Source organism: Ailuropoda melanoleuca, chromosome 5 (genome assembly GCF_002007445.2).
Source record: "Ailuropoda melanoleuca isolate Jingjing chromosome 5, ASM200744v2, whole genome shotgun sequence".
Classification (NCBI taxonomy): domain Eukaryota; kingdom Metazoa; phylum Chordata; class Mammalia; order Carnivora; family Ursidae; genus Ailuropoda; species Ailuropoda melanoleuca.
This window is the reverse complement of record NC_048222.1, coordinates 9340995-9359552: the sequence shown is the minus strand read 5'-3', so window position 1 is coordinate 9359552 and position 18558 is coordinate 9340995. Positions and strand designations below refer to the sequence as shown.

Genomic DNA, 18558 nt, shown 5'->3' with positions numbered 1-18558 from the left:
GGTTTCAGCTCAGGTTGTGATCTCAGGGTTGTGAGATCCAGCCCCATGTTGGGCTCTTGCTCAGCAGGGAGTCCACTTGAAATTCTCTCTCCTCTCCCTCTGCCCCTCCCACTTGTGCTCTCTAAATAAATAATCTTTAAAAAATAAAAATGAGTATTTTAAATATGTTCAAAGTTCCTAAAAGACTCGTTAAAATTATTTGATCTGGATTACACTAAAGTTAAAAGATTTTATTTTTTTTTAACTATTTTAGAGAGGGAGGGAGGGAAGGAGGGAGCAGGGGAGGGGGAAAAGGGGCAGAGGGAAAAGCAGACTCCCCACTGAGCAGGGAATCCAATGTGGGGCTCGATCCCAGGATCCTGGGATCATGACCTGAGCTGAAGGCAGACACTTAACTGACTGAGCTACCCAGATGCCCCAGTTAAAAGATTTTTAAAAAGGTAGGACTATCATGCCCAGCATTGTTTTACTACTGACTTTTCCTTTTGTTCAGGTCTCCTTAATGTCCCTCAGCAGAATTTAAAAGAATTTCTTCTTTTAGAGTACCATATACTTCTTAAGTTTATTATCATACAGTTTTGTTGTTTGTTATTATAAGTGGGATCCCTTCTTCCTTCATACTTTTTACTGGTTACTGCTTAGGTAAGAGTTATTGGGTATTTTTCCTATTATTAACCTTGTGATTAATGTCTACAATTCTCTTATTTCGACAAGTTTTGCTTTGCTTTTTTAATCAAGTTGCTTAGGTTTCTCTGGGTATTACTGGCAAGCAAGGATCATTTTGCCTCCTTCTTCCCAATACTTACACATATACACACATCCTCTATAATTATATCTTTAATATCTAGAAATAGCGAAGATGGGCTTCCATTTTATATCTGATTTTAACAGGAATGTTTCTTAATGTTTCACCATTACATGTGATTCTGGCCTTTGGATGACAAACATGTTAAAGAAGTGGTAGTCTCCAATTTCTAAATGAAATAAAGAAGAATGGACTTTAAGTCTTAGTAAATGCCTATTAAGTATCTACCAGAAAAAAAAATTAAAAGATCGTCTCACCTATAAATATGCTAAATTACATTAATAATTCCCTCATGACGAATGATTCCTTACTCTTCCCTGTGAGTAAGAAGATTCTACTTTCGGGGCGCCTGGGTGGCTCAGTCGTTAAGCGTCTGCCTTCGGCCCAGGGCGTGATCCCAGAGTCCTGGGATCGAGTCCCACATCAGGCTTCTCCGCTGGGAGCCTGCTTCTTCCTCTCCCACTCCCCCTGCTTGTGTTCCCTCTCTCTCTGGCTGTCTCTGTCTCTGTCAAATAAGTAAAATCTTTTTAAAAAAAAAAAAAGATTCTACTTTTAAGGTGCTGCTGGACTGTATCTGCTACTCTGTAATTGTCTTCCCAAAAGTATGTCTTCAAAAATACTTAACAGCATAAGCAATACAAAACAATTCTGTGTTAGTTTCAAAGTACTATTATGCAAAAAATAAGATGCAGATAAAAACACTTAACTAGGACTAGAAGGAAATATCAACTTAATAAAAGCCATATATGAAAAATTCATAGCTAACATGAAACCCAGTGGTGAAAGAGATTTTCCTCTAAAATCAGGATCTGCTCTACTCACTTCTATTTAACTCAGTTTAACTCAGTACTGGTAGTTCCAGCCAGAGTAGTAAGGCAAGCAGAAGAAAGATATCCAAATTAGAAAGGAGGTAGTAAAATATCCCTAATTCACAAATGATATAGATTATACGTAGAAACTTCTAAATATTACACACACACACACACACAAAAACACTGCTGGAATAAACAAATTCAGCAAAGTAGCAGATGTACAAAACCAATACATAAAAATGAGTTGTGTTTCTATACACTAACAATGCGCATTCTGAAAAGTAAAATAAGAAAACAATTCTAGGGGTGCCTGGGTGGCTCAGTTGGTTAAGCTTTGCCTTCGGCTGAGGTCATTATCCTAGAGTCCTGGGATCGAGCCCCGCATCGGACTCCCTGATCAGTAGGGAATCTGCTTCTCCCTCTGCCCCTCACCCCACTCTCCTGCTCTCTCGCTCTCTCAAATAAATAAATAAAACATTAAAAAAGAAAAGAAAAGAAAACAATGCCATTAACAACAGCATCGGAGAGAATAAAACACTTAAAAATTAACCAGGAGGGGCGCCTGGGTGGCTCAGTCAGTTAACTGTCTGCCTTTGGCTCAGGTCATGATCCCAGGGTCCTGGGATCGAGCCCCACATTGGGCTCCTTGGTCAGCAGGGAGCCTGCTTCTCCCTCTCCCTCTGCTGCTCCCCCTGCTTGTGCTCTCTAGTTCTGTCAAATAAAGAAAATCTTAAAAAAAAAAAAAGAAAGAAAGAAAAAAGAAAGAAATTAACCAGAGGTGAAAGACTTGAACAATGAAAACTATAAAACATTGCTGAAAGAAATTTAAGACATAAATGGAGACATCCACGTTCTTACATCGAAGGAACTAATACTGCTAACATGTCAATACTACCCAAAGCAATCCGCAGATTCAATATAATGCCTTTCAAAAGCCCAATGACATTTTTCTCAAAAATGGAAAAATACATCCTAAAATTCTTATGGAACCTTAAGAGACCCTTTAAAAGCCAAAATAATCTTGAAAAGGAACAGTAAAGTTGGCAGTCTCACACACTTTCTGATTTCAAAACTAATCACAAAACAATAATCAAACTAGTGTGGTACTGGCATATAGACAGACACATAGACCAACAGAACAGAACAGACAGCCCAGAAATAACCCTTACATATATGGTCAAATGATCTTCCACAAAGGTGCCAAGACTACTCTAATGGAGAAAGGACAGTCTCTTCAACAAATGGTTTTGGGAAAACTGGATAGCCATGCAAAGGAATGGAAATGGACCTTTCTCTTACATCATATACAAAAATTAACTAAAAATGGACTGAAGAACTAAAAGCAAGATCCAGAACTATAAAACTAGAAGAAATCAGAAGGGAAAAGCTTCATGACATTGATCTTGACAACGATTTCCTAGATATAACAGGCAACAAAAGGAAAAGAGATATATGGGACTATATTAAAATAGTGCACTAGGGGCACCAGAGTGGTTCAGTTGGTTAAGTTTCTGCCTTCGGCTCAGGTCATGATTCCAGTGTCCTGGGATCAACCCCTGCATCAGGCTCTCTGCTCAGCAGGGAGCCTGCTTCTCCCTCTATCTCTGCCTGCGCTCTGCCTACTTGTGCTCTCTCTGTCAAATGAATAAAATCTTAAAAAAAAAAAAACTGTGCACTAAAACACATAATCAACAGAGTAAAAAGGCAACTTACAGAACAGTAGAAAATATTTGCAAATCATATATATGATAAGAGGTTATCCAGAATATATAAGCATGAACTCCTGCAACAACAACAAAAAAAATCAAATAACCTGATTAAAAATTGGGCAAGAGGGGTGCATGGGTGGCCCAGTTGGTTGGGCATCCGACTCTTGGTTTCGGGTCAGGTCATGATCTTAGGGTCATGAGAGTGAGCCCAGCATCAGGCGCTGTGCTGAGTCTGCTTGACATTCTCTCTCCTTTTCCCTTTCCTCCCTCCCTCCCCAAATAAGTAAATAAAATCTTAAAAAAACTTCAAAGAACCTGAACAGATGTTTCTCCAAAGAGGATATACAAATGGCCAAGAAGCAAAAGAAAAGATGCCCGGCATTACCAATCATCAGAGAAATGCAATCCACTCACATCCATTAAGACAGCTACTATCAGAAATACAGAAAATAAACGTTGGCAAGAACGTGGAGAAAATAGAACCCTTTTGCGCTAGTGGTAGGAAGTGTAAAATGACGCAGCCGCTGTGGAAAACAGTAGCACCGTTCTTCAGGAAAAATTAAAAACATCATTACCATATGACCTAGCAATTCCACTTCTGGGTATATACCTAAAAAACCTAAAAGCAGGGTCTCAAAGAGATTAATACAATCATGTTCTGAACAGTATGATTCACAGTAAAGGTTGAAGCAACCTAAGTATCCACTGACAAATGAATAAATGTGGTATAAACAGAATATTAGTCAGCCTTAAAAAGGAAATATATTCTGATACATGGCATAACGTGGATGAATCTTGAAGACATTAGGATAAGTGAAATAAGCCAGTCAACAAAAGGACAAAAAACTGTAGGATTCTACTCAGATTAGGTACTTAGAGTGGTCAAAGTCACAGAGAGTAGAATGGTGTTTGCCAGGGCCTGGAAGGAAGAGGGAATGAGGAGTTAATATTTAATGGGTACAGAGTTTCAGTTTTACAGGATGAAGAAAGCTGAAGTGGATGGTGGTGATGGTGACACAACAATATGAATGTAGTTAATGTCACTGAACTGTATGTACACTTAAAAATGGCTAAAATGAGGGGCACCTGGGTGGCACAGCGGTTAAGTGTCTGCCTTCGGCTCAGGGCGTGATCCCGGCGTTGTGGGATCAAGCCCCACATCAGGCTCCTCCGCTATGAGCCTGCTTCTTCCTCTCCCACTCCCCCTGCTTGTGTTCCCTCTCTCTCTGGCTGTCTCTATCTCTGTCGAATAAATAAATAAAATCTTTTAAAAAAATGGCTAAAATGGTAAATATTGTTATATTCTACAATTAACAAATAATTTTTGAAAAATAGTAATTATTTTTAAAGTAAGGTGTACCAAGAACAGCAATAAAGAATTCTTTTTTTTAAAAAAATCGCTATTCAGGGCACCTTGGTGGTTCAGTTGATTAAACAACCTGCCTTCAGCTCTGGTTTGAACCCTGCACCGGGCTCCCTGCTCATAGGAGAGCCTGCTTCTCCCTCTCCCTCTCCCTCTCCCTCTGCTGGTTCCCCTGCTTGTGCTCTTTCACACGCTCTCTCTCTTTCTCTGTCAAATAAATAAATAAAACCTTTTAAAAAAAAATCACTATTCATGAAAAACCATATTTTAAAAATCCAATAGAACATTTAAATTGTTTTATATGTAGTAATTTCTTTTTTTTAAGATTTTATTTATTTGACAGAGAGAGAGACAGCCAGCAAGAGAGGGAACACAAGCAGGGGGAGCGGGAGAGGAAGCAGCAGCCTCCCAGCGGAGCAGGAAGCCCAATGTGGGGCTTGATCCCAGAGTCCTGGGATCATGCCCTGAGCCCAAGGCAGACGCTTAACGACTGAGCCACCTAGGCACCCCTATATGTAGTAATTTCTTATCAAGCTCACTCAAGTTAAGACAGAGACAGGCCAGACTTTGAAAATCTACTGGTATTGACAGTTAAATCTACAGGCATTTAAACATTATACTATTTCAATTTTTACGCAGTCAGGACACACATACATAAAGGCTGAAATGTTTCTTAGGTTCTTTAGTATTCTAATTCTGTAGTATATTATATCATAAAACTGTTTTTTACTTATCCCATTCTCTCATCCCCGCATCAGTCTATCCTACAGGATAAAAGCAAGGGGACAATTTTCTAGCTATTGGCAGACATCTACTAAATCTAGTTTACACAGAAACTATAAAGGAAAAGGGAATTTACTATGACCTACTTCTACTTGAAGGTATGATGCTAACAGCAATGCTACTTTTTAATACTTACAGAGCTTCTTCACCCCCAAAACCAAGCCCAATAAATAACACAGTTTGGGATAATAAGACTAAACAAGGCCATGTCATCTACAGATTTGTATCAGCCTCAAATGCTCAGTTTCTCAGAGTATACCTGGAATCACATGGTATCAATTAGACAAAGCAGTCTACAACTTTCATCTACTGTTGACTAGTATACTAGATATGCCATTGTGGGATCTTTCAGAGGCCTGAAAGACTGACTTGATGAAAAATGTACATTATTTCAGATTCCACTAACCTAGCAAAAGAAATCCAGACACCCAAAGGCTCACCATCATTAAGACAGTCAACACAATGAAGGACACAGGCAGAAAGCTGCAGAGAACAGATTTTCAACAGGCCACAGATCCTGTAACTGCTCTTACTGCCCTGTACTATTTGAAGAATGCACAATACCCTCCAGCTCCAGTTACTATTAATATAAAAGTTACACTGGTAAAATTAATTTTGAGTAAACAACATTCAGGACTGCTTTGAACTTTCAATTATTTTAAGCTTTCAATAATTTGACACCACTTTAAGAGCAGAGAGGTCTAAGCTGTTTTTTGAGAATGCACGGTCAAATTTAAATGTAATGTTTCAGAGTCAACAAACAGTTCTTTACCTAGTAAGATCTATATTCATCACACTGGGGGAGTTATCAGTGGTACTTTAAATCACACATTATGTGATTACAACTACTGAATAATGCAATACTGTGAGAAAAGAATTTTCTGGAGCTAACAAAGGACTGGGGCAGGTGGGTGGCTCAGTTGGTTAAGCATCTGCCTTTGGCTCAGGTCATGATCCAGAGCCCCTCATCAGGCTCCCTGCTTTTCCCTCTCCCTCTTCCCGCCGCTTGTGCGCTCTCTCAAATAAACACATAAAATCTTTAAAAAAAAAAAAAAAAAAAGATAGGAGCTGGAGTCAGATCTAAGATAAGAACGAGGCGGGAAATGCTATCAAGTTCCTGAAATTAGTATCAAGAAGCGCCTCACGATTTGCTTCTACGTAATTAGAGGAGTTAGGGTGGGAAAGTAGGTGAGTAAGTGTGGGAACAGAGAAAACATCAGCCATAAGCTGGTTGTCTTTGAAGCCAGGTAATGGGTACATGGGGGTTTCATTGTACTATCCTCCTTACTTGCACAGTCTGAAATCTTCCATGGTAATTTTAGAAGCTAACTCACAAACGTATGTATACTATACATGTAACAGAAAAGCTATGATATAAACTTAGTAACATAATGAATAAAATCCAAGTTGGAACTGACCCTGGCAAACCACTAAATTAATTCCATTATTTTAATGAAAATACAAACACACATAAAAAGAACTTTATAGATATAAAATGAGAAACACTCCCTTTATCTTGCACCTGACCTGAATTAATTCTTCAAGTTAGTTAATCCTCAAAAGCATGTTCATTAAGATGGAAACGAGTGTCAGTCACTGTGGATATAGGCTGGGGAATACCAGAAGTCTCTAATGAAAAGAGAAGCCAGGGTCCTCTTCAACACCCAGGGAAAAAAATGACATGGAGGCAGCGTAGACCTACCAGATAAAGCCTCAAGGCGGTTGCTGGTAATGTATTTGAAAGAAATCTGTCCCAAGTATAGACACTAAAACTTCCTAAGTTATTCTAATAAAAAATAAGCAAACATTTAAAGACAAAGCCAAACTGAGTATTACTAAGAAAACTTAGGTAGGCCATTTGTATACACAGAGACTCATTCTTTCAGGCCCATTTCACTCTCACTAGGTTTCACGATAAGCAAATCAGGCAGGAAAAGACGTTACTATGTCCACCAAAATTAACAGGCCATACACCCACATCAATTATTTAGGCAAGACAAGAATTCAACACCTCATTAGAAAACTTTTATAATTATAAATAAGCTACAGCATGTAGTGAAATGTGTATATATATATATATATACATATATGTGTGTGTGTATATATATATATACACACACACACACAGAAAAAAGAATATGGAGAGATAAACTGGACTTCAACAAAATTAAAAACTTCTGTGCTTCAAAGGACACAATCAAGAGTAAAAAAGACAATCCACAGAAGGGGGAAAATATCTGCAAACCCTACAACGGTAAGGAACTTATATCTAGAATATACAAAGACCTCTTCCAATTCAACAACAGAAAGACAAATAACCCAATTAAAAATGCAAAAAGGAGATATGAATAGCCATTTCTCCAAAGATATACAAACAACCAATGGGCATACGGTAAGATGCTCAGTATTATCAGTCATCATGGAAATGCAAATCAAAACCATAAGATATCACTTCAACCCACTAGAAGAGCTATAATAAAAAAATTAAAGGGATGCCTGGCTGGGTCAGAGGAACATGAAGCTCTTGGTCTCAGGGTCATGAGTTCAAGCCCCATACTGGCTGCAGAGATTACCAGGAAAAAAAAAAAAAAAACTTAAAAAAAAATTTAAAAATGAAAAATAAGTATTGGTGAGGGTGTAAAGAAATTGTAATCTTCATACACCATGGGTGGAAAAGCGAGATGGTACAGCCACTTTGGAAAACAATTATTCCTCAAAATGTTAAAATTACCATGTGACCTAGCAATTCTACTCCTAGGTATACACACAAGAAAAAACAGAGCCACACAAAATCTTGCACATGAATATTCATGGCGGCAGTATTCATAATGTTCAAGGAGTGGAAAAACTCAAATGTCCATTAACTAATGAATGGATAAATAGAATGTAGTTTTATCCATAAATATCCATGGAATATTGCCTGGCAATAAAAAGAAATGAAGTTCTGATGCATGCCACGACACGGATGAACCTTGAAAACATTATGCTAAGTGACATAAGGCAGTCACAAAGGATCACATATTCTTTGACTCCATTTATATGAAATGTCCAGTCTAGGCAAATCCACAGAGAGACAAAGACAAATCAGTTGTTGCCTGGGATGGGGAGTGACTACTAATGGGTCTAGGATTTGGGGGGGTGATAGGGATGGTGATGAAAATGTCCTAAAACTGACCGTGGGGATGGTTGAAAAATTCTGTGAATATATTTAAAACCACTAAATTGAACACTTTCTCTTTTTAAATTTTGGAGTATAAGTTCTCACACAACATTACATTAGTTTCAGGTGTACAGCATAGTGATGCAAGAAGTTTATACATTATGAGATGCTCACAAGTGTAGCTACCATCTGTCATCGTACACTATACCAGTACCATTGACTATAGTCCCTATGCTGTGCCTTTCATCCCCGTGACTTATTTACTCCATAACTAGAAGCCTGTATCTCCCACCCACCTTCACCTATTTGCCCACCTCCTTACCCCCTCCCCTCTGACAACCATCAGTTTGTTTGTTCTCTGTATTTTTAATTCTGATTCTGCTTCTTGTTTGTTTATTCATTTTTTTTTAGATTCCACATGACTGAAATCATATGCTTTTGTCTTTCTCATTTCTCTGACTTATTTAGCTTAGCTTAATACCCTCTACGTCCATCCATGTTGTTGCAAATGACATGATCTCATTTTTTTTTATGGTCACGTACTATTCAGGTGTGTGTGTGTATGTGTGTATTCCACATCATTCTCACCCATTCATCTATCGATGGACACTGCGATTGCTTCCATATCTTGGCTGTTATAAACAATGCTGTAATAAACATAGCAGTGCATTTATCTTTTTAGATTACTGTTTTCTTTTCCTTTAGTTAAATACCAGTAGTGGAATTATTGGATATGGTAATGCTGTTTTTAATTTTCTGAGGAAACTCCACCTCCACAATGTTTTCCACAGTGGCTGTACCAATTTACATTCCCACCAACAGTGTACGAGGGTTCCTTTTTCTCCAAATTCTTAGCAACACATGTTATTTGTCTTTTTTATTTTAGCCATTCTGACAGGTTTAAGGTGATGTCTCATAGTGGTTTTGATCTGCATTTCTCTGATGATGAGTGATGCTGAGCATCTTTTCGTATGTCTGTAGGCTATCTTTATGTCTTCTTTGGAAAAATGTCTACCCAGGGCCCATGTCCATTTTTTAACTGGAATGTTTGGAGCTTTTTGGTGTTGAGTTGTAGAAGTTCTTTATATATTTTGGACATTAACCGCTTATTAGATATACCATTTGCAAATATCTTCTCCCATTCAAGTAGGTTACCTTTTAGTTTTGTTAATGGTTTTACTCACTGTGCAAAGGCCTTTTATTTTGATGTAGTCCCAACAGTGTATTTTTGCTTTTGTTTCCCCTGCCTTAGGAGACATGCCTAGGAAAATGCTGCTATGGCCAATGTGAGAGAAATCACTGCCTATGCTCTCTTCTAGGATTTTTATGGTTATATATCTCACATTTAGATCTTTAATCCATTTTGAGTTTATTTTTGTGTATGATGTTAGAAAGTGATCCGATTTCATTCTTTTACATTGAACTGTACACTTTAAATGGGTATGTGAAATAGATCTCAAAAAATCTGTAAAAACTATATACAGTGAAATGACTAATATTTCCAAATATGCTATATTCATGGGTTATACTTAAGCTACTGAATACTTGTAAACCCCATCAAAATGCTCTAGGAGGATCCAAAAAATGTTCAAGCCACTAAAATGCAGGATCACTTAATTCTAAAACTAATGAAATGACAGGAGCCAACTGTGGTTACACTACACCTAAATTCTAGTTTGGGGGAGGCATTATCACAGTTTCATTGTAACAGTTAACACTTACACGGAGCTCCCTTAGTGCCAGAACTATTAGAAGGGCTTCACACCTACTTTTCTCAAAACAATTTAAGAGGATACTGAGGAGAAGATAAGATGCTCTTGTCCAAAAAGCCACATGACAGTTGATGGTCTGAAAATTCAAACCCAAGTCTAACCCCAGAGCTTGCATTCTTAACTGATATATCCTCTCTTACTAAACAAAAGCTGATAAATAACTCATCTGAAACTGATCATCACCCTCCTTCTACATGGTTCATGTACTAACCCCATTAAATGTACTATAACCAGGTAATATAAAGAGATTTATGAAAACCTATCACACATGACAAAATATTCACATTCTCTGTACCTTCTGTATTACTGACTGTTGGCTCAGGAGTGATCCTCCCATCATGAATATTAGAGCTCTCCTCATCGGCATATACCAGGTGATCATCTTCTCTATTTTCTGGCCACTGCGGTACCTCTCTTGTGTCTGTTGAGCAGCTGCATACATCTTCATTCTTGTTGAAGTATCTTTGTAGCCATCCTGGCACAATATTCTTAACAGATTCTGTAACCCTGCTAAGAATGCCCTGTTGGAGGAAGAAATACATAAGGCAGTTTTAGAAATTTATCTTTTCAAATATGTACCTAATTACAGAAAGCTATATCAAGCAAAACATGACTACTTCCAACAAAGTTTCCTAAAGTTCAGTTATTTGAGTTAATGCTGACATGATGGTATTTTACAAATTCTATAGACATTACGAAATTCCTACTTTTTTTCTTTCTTCTATATGCATACATCCATGAGTCAGTAACTGCCCTATCTGGCCTTATATTCTAACTCTTAAACAACAGACCATCAAATAAACCAGATTACTTTTTAGATTGAGTAATAAAATAATGCACTAAAATATTATAATCCTAGAGAAAAGGCATCTATTTTGAGTCAAGCATTTTAAAAGAAGTAACACTTCCTTTCCCATCAGGGCCCGGCAGAATGGCTCCTGCAAAGAAGGGTGGCAAGAAGGACCGTTCTGCCATCAACAAGGTAGTGACCAGAGAAAACACTACCCACATTCACAAGCGCGTCAATGGAGTGGGTTTGAGGAAGCGTGCCCCTCAGGCACTCAAAGAGATCCGGAAATTTGCCATAAAGGAGATAGGAACTCCAGATGTGCACATCGACACCAGGCTCAACAAAGCTGTCTGGCCAAAGGAATAAAGATTGTTCCATACCATATTCATGTGCCGTTGTCCAGAAAATGTAATGAGGATGAAGTTTCACCAAACAAGCTCTATTTGTTGGTTACCTATGTGCCTGTTACCGCTTTCAAAAATCTAGTTAATGTGGATGAGAACTAATCACTGATTGTCAAATAAAGGTACAAAGCTGCAAAAAGAAAGCAACGTAAATGATACCTTCAATGGCTTCCTCAATTATTTTATTGTACATTAAGAAAGAAAAAGAAATTGGACAAATAAAAATGATTTTTAAGACATATAACAATTAATCCAACATAAGCAGCTCAATAAATAACCTAAGATTTTTTTTGATGGGAAAATTTCGTTACATCAAATGCTGTCTGCAGATCTGAGGAATTAATTTTATTACAACTATTAAAGGGGAAAAAATGTGGTACAACAACTATCAGTACTATTAACATTTACTGTAGCTTTGCTACATGCCAGGCACTAAATACTTTATACATATTAAATTGAATCCTCCCAATAATTTTATGAAGCTGATATTAATAGTGCCACTTTACGGATGAAGAGAGACAATGAATTTTTAAGTAACTTGCCTAAGGTACAAACACAACTACTATGGTTTATCTAGGGATAAAGTAAGGGATGGGCTTCGGGATTGGTAGGACCTAGGATAAAGTTTGAGTACATCCCTGAACTTTGATTTACTCTACGTAAAACAATAACACCCACTCTGACCTGAAAGAGAATTATAATGAAATGAAATAAGGTGAAAGCATTTCACAATTTCCAAAATATAACAGAAACATACTGATAATTAAATTACTGGCAATTTTAATGAGAAAAAAAAAAACAAACAAACTGGGGTGAGATAACCAAGCTTAGGCAATGATTTCCTTCATAAAGTAGCAGTAGTAGGATATCAGAGAAAGAATCACAGGAGGGAAAACATGAATTGGCAGGTACAAAAAAACAATAGCTAAAAATCAAGGCAGAATATATAAACCTACTCCAAAAGCTAACCTAAGACAAAAAAGCCTCGAAATATCCTGTCAACAGAAAAGATGGAACACACTTCTGATCCTGGCACTTGGAACAATATTTCCTCTACTATTTGAAAGGTGTAGGTAACAACTGGGAAATATGTAATTACTCTTCCCCCTATTCTCCAAACAGAAATTTTGAACCAAGCTACAACAATATAAGCTCTCCAGCAACATAGGAAGCCAGCAGCCCTATAAAAAAGACTCCCTACTGAAAAGCACACATTCACTGTTCCCCTTCTCAATGCTAATGTTACACAGTATTAGTTCCTTTGGAAAAAAAAGATTAAATAACTACACCCACGATATAGTATTTATAAAAACATACATATGATATTTATTATTTTACTTAGTTATACTTAAATATTTATTTACCCCCTCCCTATATATTTCAAAAGATTGCAAAGTTCTGACAAGATATAGTATTATTTAAGCAAAACTTGAAAAAGAGACACATACTTGATATGAAGCAGTAAGTTAGCTAAACCATGATAGCAAGAATTTAATGTAAAATAAGGTTTTTTGTGAATTTCTAAGGTGTTAGGCTACTAAAAGCATCAGAGATTCCCTGTGGTCCCTACTCACTTAAGGGTGCAAGTCCCGGGCACCTGGGTGGCTCGGGTCATGATCCCAGGGTCCTGGGACTGAGCCCCATATTGGGGGAGGGGGGTTGCTCAGCAGGGAATCTGCTTCTCCCTCTCCCTTTGCCCCCCCCAACACTTGTCACTCTCTCTCAAATGAATAAATAATCTTTAGGGACGCCTGGGTGGCTCAGTTGGTTAAGCGTCTGCCTTTGGCTCAGGTCATGATCCCAGGGTCCTGAGATCAAAACCCCCACTGGGCTCCCTGCTCGGAGGGGAGCCTGCTTCTCCCTCCGCCCCTCCCCGCTCCCGCTTGTGCTTGCTCTCTCTCTCTCTGATACATAAACCTTAAAAGGGGGGGGGGCAAGTATAGAACAACTTAAAATTAACACAATACTTTACCAAAGGCCACTTCTGGGGCAGCATTAGGTATTGTGGAGAATAATCAGTAAACAAAATTGAACAGTCAAAATGGATAAAATAAAGCTCACTCACTAAAGTTCATAAACTTTGCTTGGATCCTTCTCTTTTCTAAACTAAAATTTAACCAATGTATCTGATCATAGCCCACAGATGCTCTAGTACGAGAAAAGTAGAGTGAGAGAAGAGTTACTGGTGGCACAAGAAAGGGCAGCATGAAGATCCTGACAGTAAAAAGAAACACAGGTGATAAAACTGACCTGGAACCATTATAAAAACCAACATGCCTAACTTCATGATACCTCTGTAGGGTAAATGACCCTAAGGCAACCACAAAAATTAAGCTCAGTGGACTCTCATGTAATGGTTCCCAAAGTGTGGTCCCTTTACTGGTAATGCCAGCAACCCCTCAAGCCCTCTCCCCGCCCTACTAAATTCAGAAAAAACAGGGCTCACCTGTTTTAACAGACCTTCCCAAGTGATTCCTCTGTATGCTAAAGTTTGAGAATGAACATTCTAGTTAAAGAGATCAGGAAATTAGATGCATTTCAGGAAATTACAATACATTTTAGGGAAAAGGTCCCTCTGTAGGAGGGAAATAAAAATTATGTACACTTAAGTCCTAAGAGTTATCTGGAAAACATATACATGTGAAACACTACTCAGACAGTAATTAAAATATATTATAAAATACTCTAGAATTAATAAGAAAAACAAATCTTAGAGTGGACTGTGCTGAATATAATGCAGCTTATAGAAACATTTTCCCACTGATCCCCAAACTTTAGCCACGGCTTTTAACCTGTACTATTATTAATGGTTTTCTTTCTATCCATTCATTTCTCTCAATAAATTTAGTTCTTCCTACACAATAAAACCTATCAAATCACAGAGTTGATGCTGTATTGGTCTTCACTTGCTCTTCCCTCACTCCATCCTTGACGGGCCATCCCACCAAATTGGGTTCTGGTAGGATTGGCCCACAAAATACTAGGAGATACTAGAGATTATGGAAAGGAGGAAAGAGAAGTCATTCTCATGCTTCCCCTCTGATCAAGGGCCCCACCTCTAAAACTACTGCTCCAGCCAGGCGGCCCTTCCTCCACTCCAGCTACACCATTTCTTCTTTATCCTTCCAGTCCTAGGAAGAGTAGCAGCTTCCCACTACTGCTAATTTCTGGGCATCTTGCTATCCAGTATTTACTCCTTTAACCACCAGCATATCTCTATGTAGACTCTTTCTAAAGATAATTTCAGTTGAGCCATCTGGAATGAACTGTTTCTCGTAGGGTTCCTAACTGATAAAGCAGTGCTACTTGTTAATTTTTTTTCCTAATGAACATGAAAATTAAAGAGTCAGTCCATGTAGCTTTATCAACAAAGGAACACACGTACAACACTTGGGGAAGCATTCATATTACCCAAAAGTTACATCCAATCTTTATCTCTGTAAAATATTTTAGAATCTTGTCTAACTTACAAAGGTAGACACATTGTTTTGTTCATTCAATTCATTCAATTGATACTTACTGATCACACACTACATGTCAGGCAAGCAACAGTGGGGAGACAGCAGAAACAAGTTCCTGCTCTCTGGAAGCAAACACACCAGTAAATAGAATATGAACACATAATATGGTGGTTCAATGCTATGAATAAAAATAAAGCACCGGAGCAAAACAGGTAGTTACTTTATATAAGCAAAGACCTAGCCACGCATACTTCTAGTGAACTATTATAGACTGAGGGAACAAAAAGTGTAAAGTCTTAAATATAGGACCGTCCTTGGCACATGCTGTCTAAGGTTCTGGTAACCTTAATAAATACAAAATCTAATAAGCCTTAAATAACTATTTGAATCTTTTACAATTCCGCTTTAATCGTGTGTGTGTGTGTGTGTGAACCTACGTGTGATCCTCTGGTCTGTAGCTTATACACCTATCTAGTCACTATAAAAGGACTAAAACAGTGGATCTCAAATTAAAGTCTTCAAATCAGCAGCACTGGTGTCACCTTTGAGCAAGTGAGAAATGCAAATTTGTTTTAACAAGCTCTTGAGGTGATTGATTCTCGTGCAAATTAAAGTTTGAGAACCAGTGTACTAAAATCATCTAAAACTCAGGGACCTGTTTCCCAATTAAGGCCATGGTAAACGTAATTGTCCTACAAGTTTCACTATGATATAAAGTTTTTACCTAAAAGATCACCCTATTTCTATGATTATCTTATTATCGAATACATCATACCATTATATCAATTTTGTAAATACCTACTTTATAATATCAACTCTGAAAATCAAACCAGCAGTAAACATAAAAGCCTATTTTTGAAACTACTTCCAGTGTAAAAGACTTATTTAACACACTTCATTACATTAAATAACCAACTACCAGATGTTAGAATTTTTAAAAACTGTTAGGGAAAATAGAAATATGATTATGCACAGAACTGGGTAAACTATAAAAAGATAAGGGACTTTGTCTATCAAAGAGACTTGGAGAGGTACTTCCCTGCCTAGCAATTTTTTTTTAAGAGTTTTGAAGTACCAACGGATACTTCAGCCACTAAACGGAAAAGTGAGAGTGAAGAAAGTAGAAAAGGGGAAAAGTAGTTTTCTTATGGAAGAAAAAGCTCCTCTGATGGCTATTACTAAAGAAGGTCTACATTTTCTGGAGTTCTTAAGAGAAATGTTTCAGGTCTTTATGGGAATGAGGCAAATCAGCTTCCTACATGGACCTGAAGAAAAACCACTTTATGATATTAAGTGGAAAAAAACCAAACAAACCAACCCTGACAAGGAAAGAGAGGTACACGGAGTAAAGGTCTACTAAGGGTGTGAATATTTAAGTCCTACTTTACCAGATTAACTTCTCTACTTTCAGAGGCTTCAGTGGTAAGCAAAACTGCCACCATTATAACTTGATGTCAGTTTTCCACAGAAAACCTTCTCTGATCCTCCAAGTCTGGGACAGTCACCCCCTTACATGCACCACTAGTGCCCTGTACTTTCTACACGATAGCAATTTGTCAAGCAGGATAATAAGTAGTCTGTCCATTGGCTCCACTAGTGCAGCATCTCTGAGGACAGGGCACGCTTCTATACAGTGCACAGAGGAGCTGATGCACTGTTTTAATCTATCTACAACTGCAATAAAAGAAAAAAAACTTTTCCACAACTGCACTGCTCAAGCAATCTCTTATGCCCAACTAAGAATATTCTGTGCAAACTGCTACAAATGACTTCAGCAAATCTAGAATTCAAAATTAATAATACATTTTCTTGGTGTAATAGTTTCACCTTAAGAAAATATAATTTTTGTTCCCATACTAATAGCCCTTCCTCCAAAAAAACAACTTGTGAAAGCTATCCAAGAGTATGGGAAAACGGAACCATTCTCTGGAATGACAAATAACACAAAGCCAACTAAATGAAGAAAAGCAGAAAGGTAGCCAAAGAAAGCAAAATGAAGAGCTTAGAAAAATCAACAAAACAAATGGGGCATTAAAATTTTTTAAATACTCCTTATAACCCTAAAGAAAAGTCTACACTAGGTAATCATAAATAATGAACTTAATTTCAAAGATTAAGAGTGAATCTTTAAATGTGGACTGAGTTTTTTCTTTCCAAGAACTAAAGGTTCTTCATTTGGCAAAACATGGCAAAAAAAAAAAAAAAAATGCCAAAAATACCACTGATATTTACAATAAATAATCTGGGGGCCAGAAGTAAACCCAATTCAACACTAAATACATATGAAGCACATTCAATGTGTAAGACACTGTGACTATATTAGCTTTTCAAATTTCTTTTAACCAGCGTTAAGATTAATGAAAGAGGGTGGAGATGGGGCAAGGCTCTTCCACAATCCTAACTCAGAACTTGTCATGAAAAAGACTTTCTTTTCTTGTGTATCTTTTCACCAATTTGTAATCTCAGAATTACCAGAGACGTCTTTCCTACATGGCCAACTCCTTACCATGACTATATAGTCTTTCCTCTCCTAATATAAGGCTCTCTATTCTATTAGTTTTTAGTTTTCTTGACTTCTGCTCAACTCTCTTTTTCTCCACATTATCCTCTGTTAAACACTAGTATTCAGGCTGTAAAATCTCCTTTCTCAAATAACTTCACTGGATCTCTAACTATAAATATCAAACATAATCTATCTTCAGTTCATTTTTTTTTAAGAGTTTACTTATCTGAGAGAGAGAAAGAGAGCATGCGCATGCACGCGTCTACAGGAACCAGAGAACACAAGTGAGAGAGGGCCAGAGGGAGAGGGAGAAGAAGGCGCCCCACTGAGCAGGGAGCCCAATATGGGGCTTGATCCCAGGACCCTGAGATCATGACCTGAACCAAAGGCAGATGCTTAACCGACTGAGCCACCAGACACCCCAATTCATCTTCTGTTTTGATTTCTAACTGCTCTTTTGGCTGCCTTTATTTTGTTGAGGCCTGTCACTTCCTTTTCTTCCAGGGTTCTGTGCACACTGTCCTTACTGAACTCCCGTGTCACTAGGCTCTCCTTTCCAAACTTTGAAAGTCTTACTTCATAGTTTCCCTAATCAGTTTTCCCCCTTGCTCCCTCCAAGCCCAAATGAGCAAGGGCTAAGAACCCAAGACTTCACATGAGACTTAAAGAATATCTAATTATAAAAACATCTTAAATGCTAAGTAGTAAAAATCTAGATGCCATCATAATCTTTCAGTTATTTCCAGTTTTATAATATATCTATTCTAACATTAATTTTAACAATGCATTTCTATTATAACTTTAACACACAGCTATTTCCATGAGCGAAAAAAGTAATGAAGTATTCAAATTCTAACACGGTTATATTGAATCTGGTTTCAATAATCCAAATTTAACTTCTAAATCTAAGCTACTTTCTGTCGTATTTTACAACCTACAGATAGTCATTCAGCAGCCAAGGTTCTCCTATCCACAGTCCAAATCCTGCTAGCCCCT

General features: G+C 37.7%; 1 protein-coding gene and 1 pseudogene across 5 annotated transcripts in view; one reads left to right on the top strand and one right to left on the bottom strand.

Moving 5' to 3' along the window:
* Nucleotides 1–18558, bottom strand: part of NUP153 (nucleoporin 153) — a 76963-nt gene that overhangs the window by 52602 nt on the left and 5803 nt on the right. For all 5 annotated transcript variants that reach the window (XM_034660280.1, XM_019807727.2, XM_002926986.4 and 2 more), the window contains exon 2: nucleotides 10700–10925. In XM_034660280.1, coding sequence (XP_034516171.1) covers nucleotides 10700–10925 — 226 coding nt within the window. The remainder of the gene's footprint in view (nucleotides 1–10699; nucleotides 10926–18558) is intronic.
* Nucleotides 11315–11700, top strand: LOC105241040 (annotated as a pseudogene).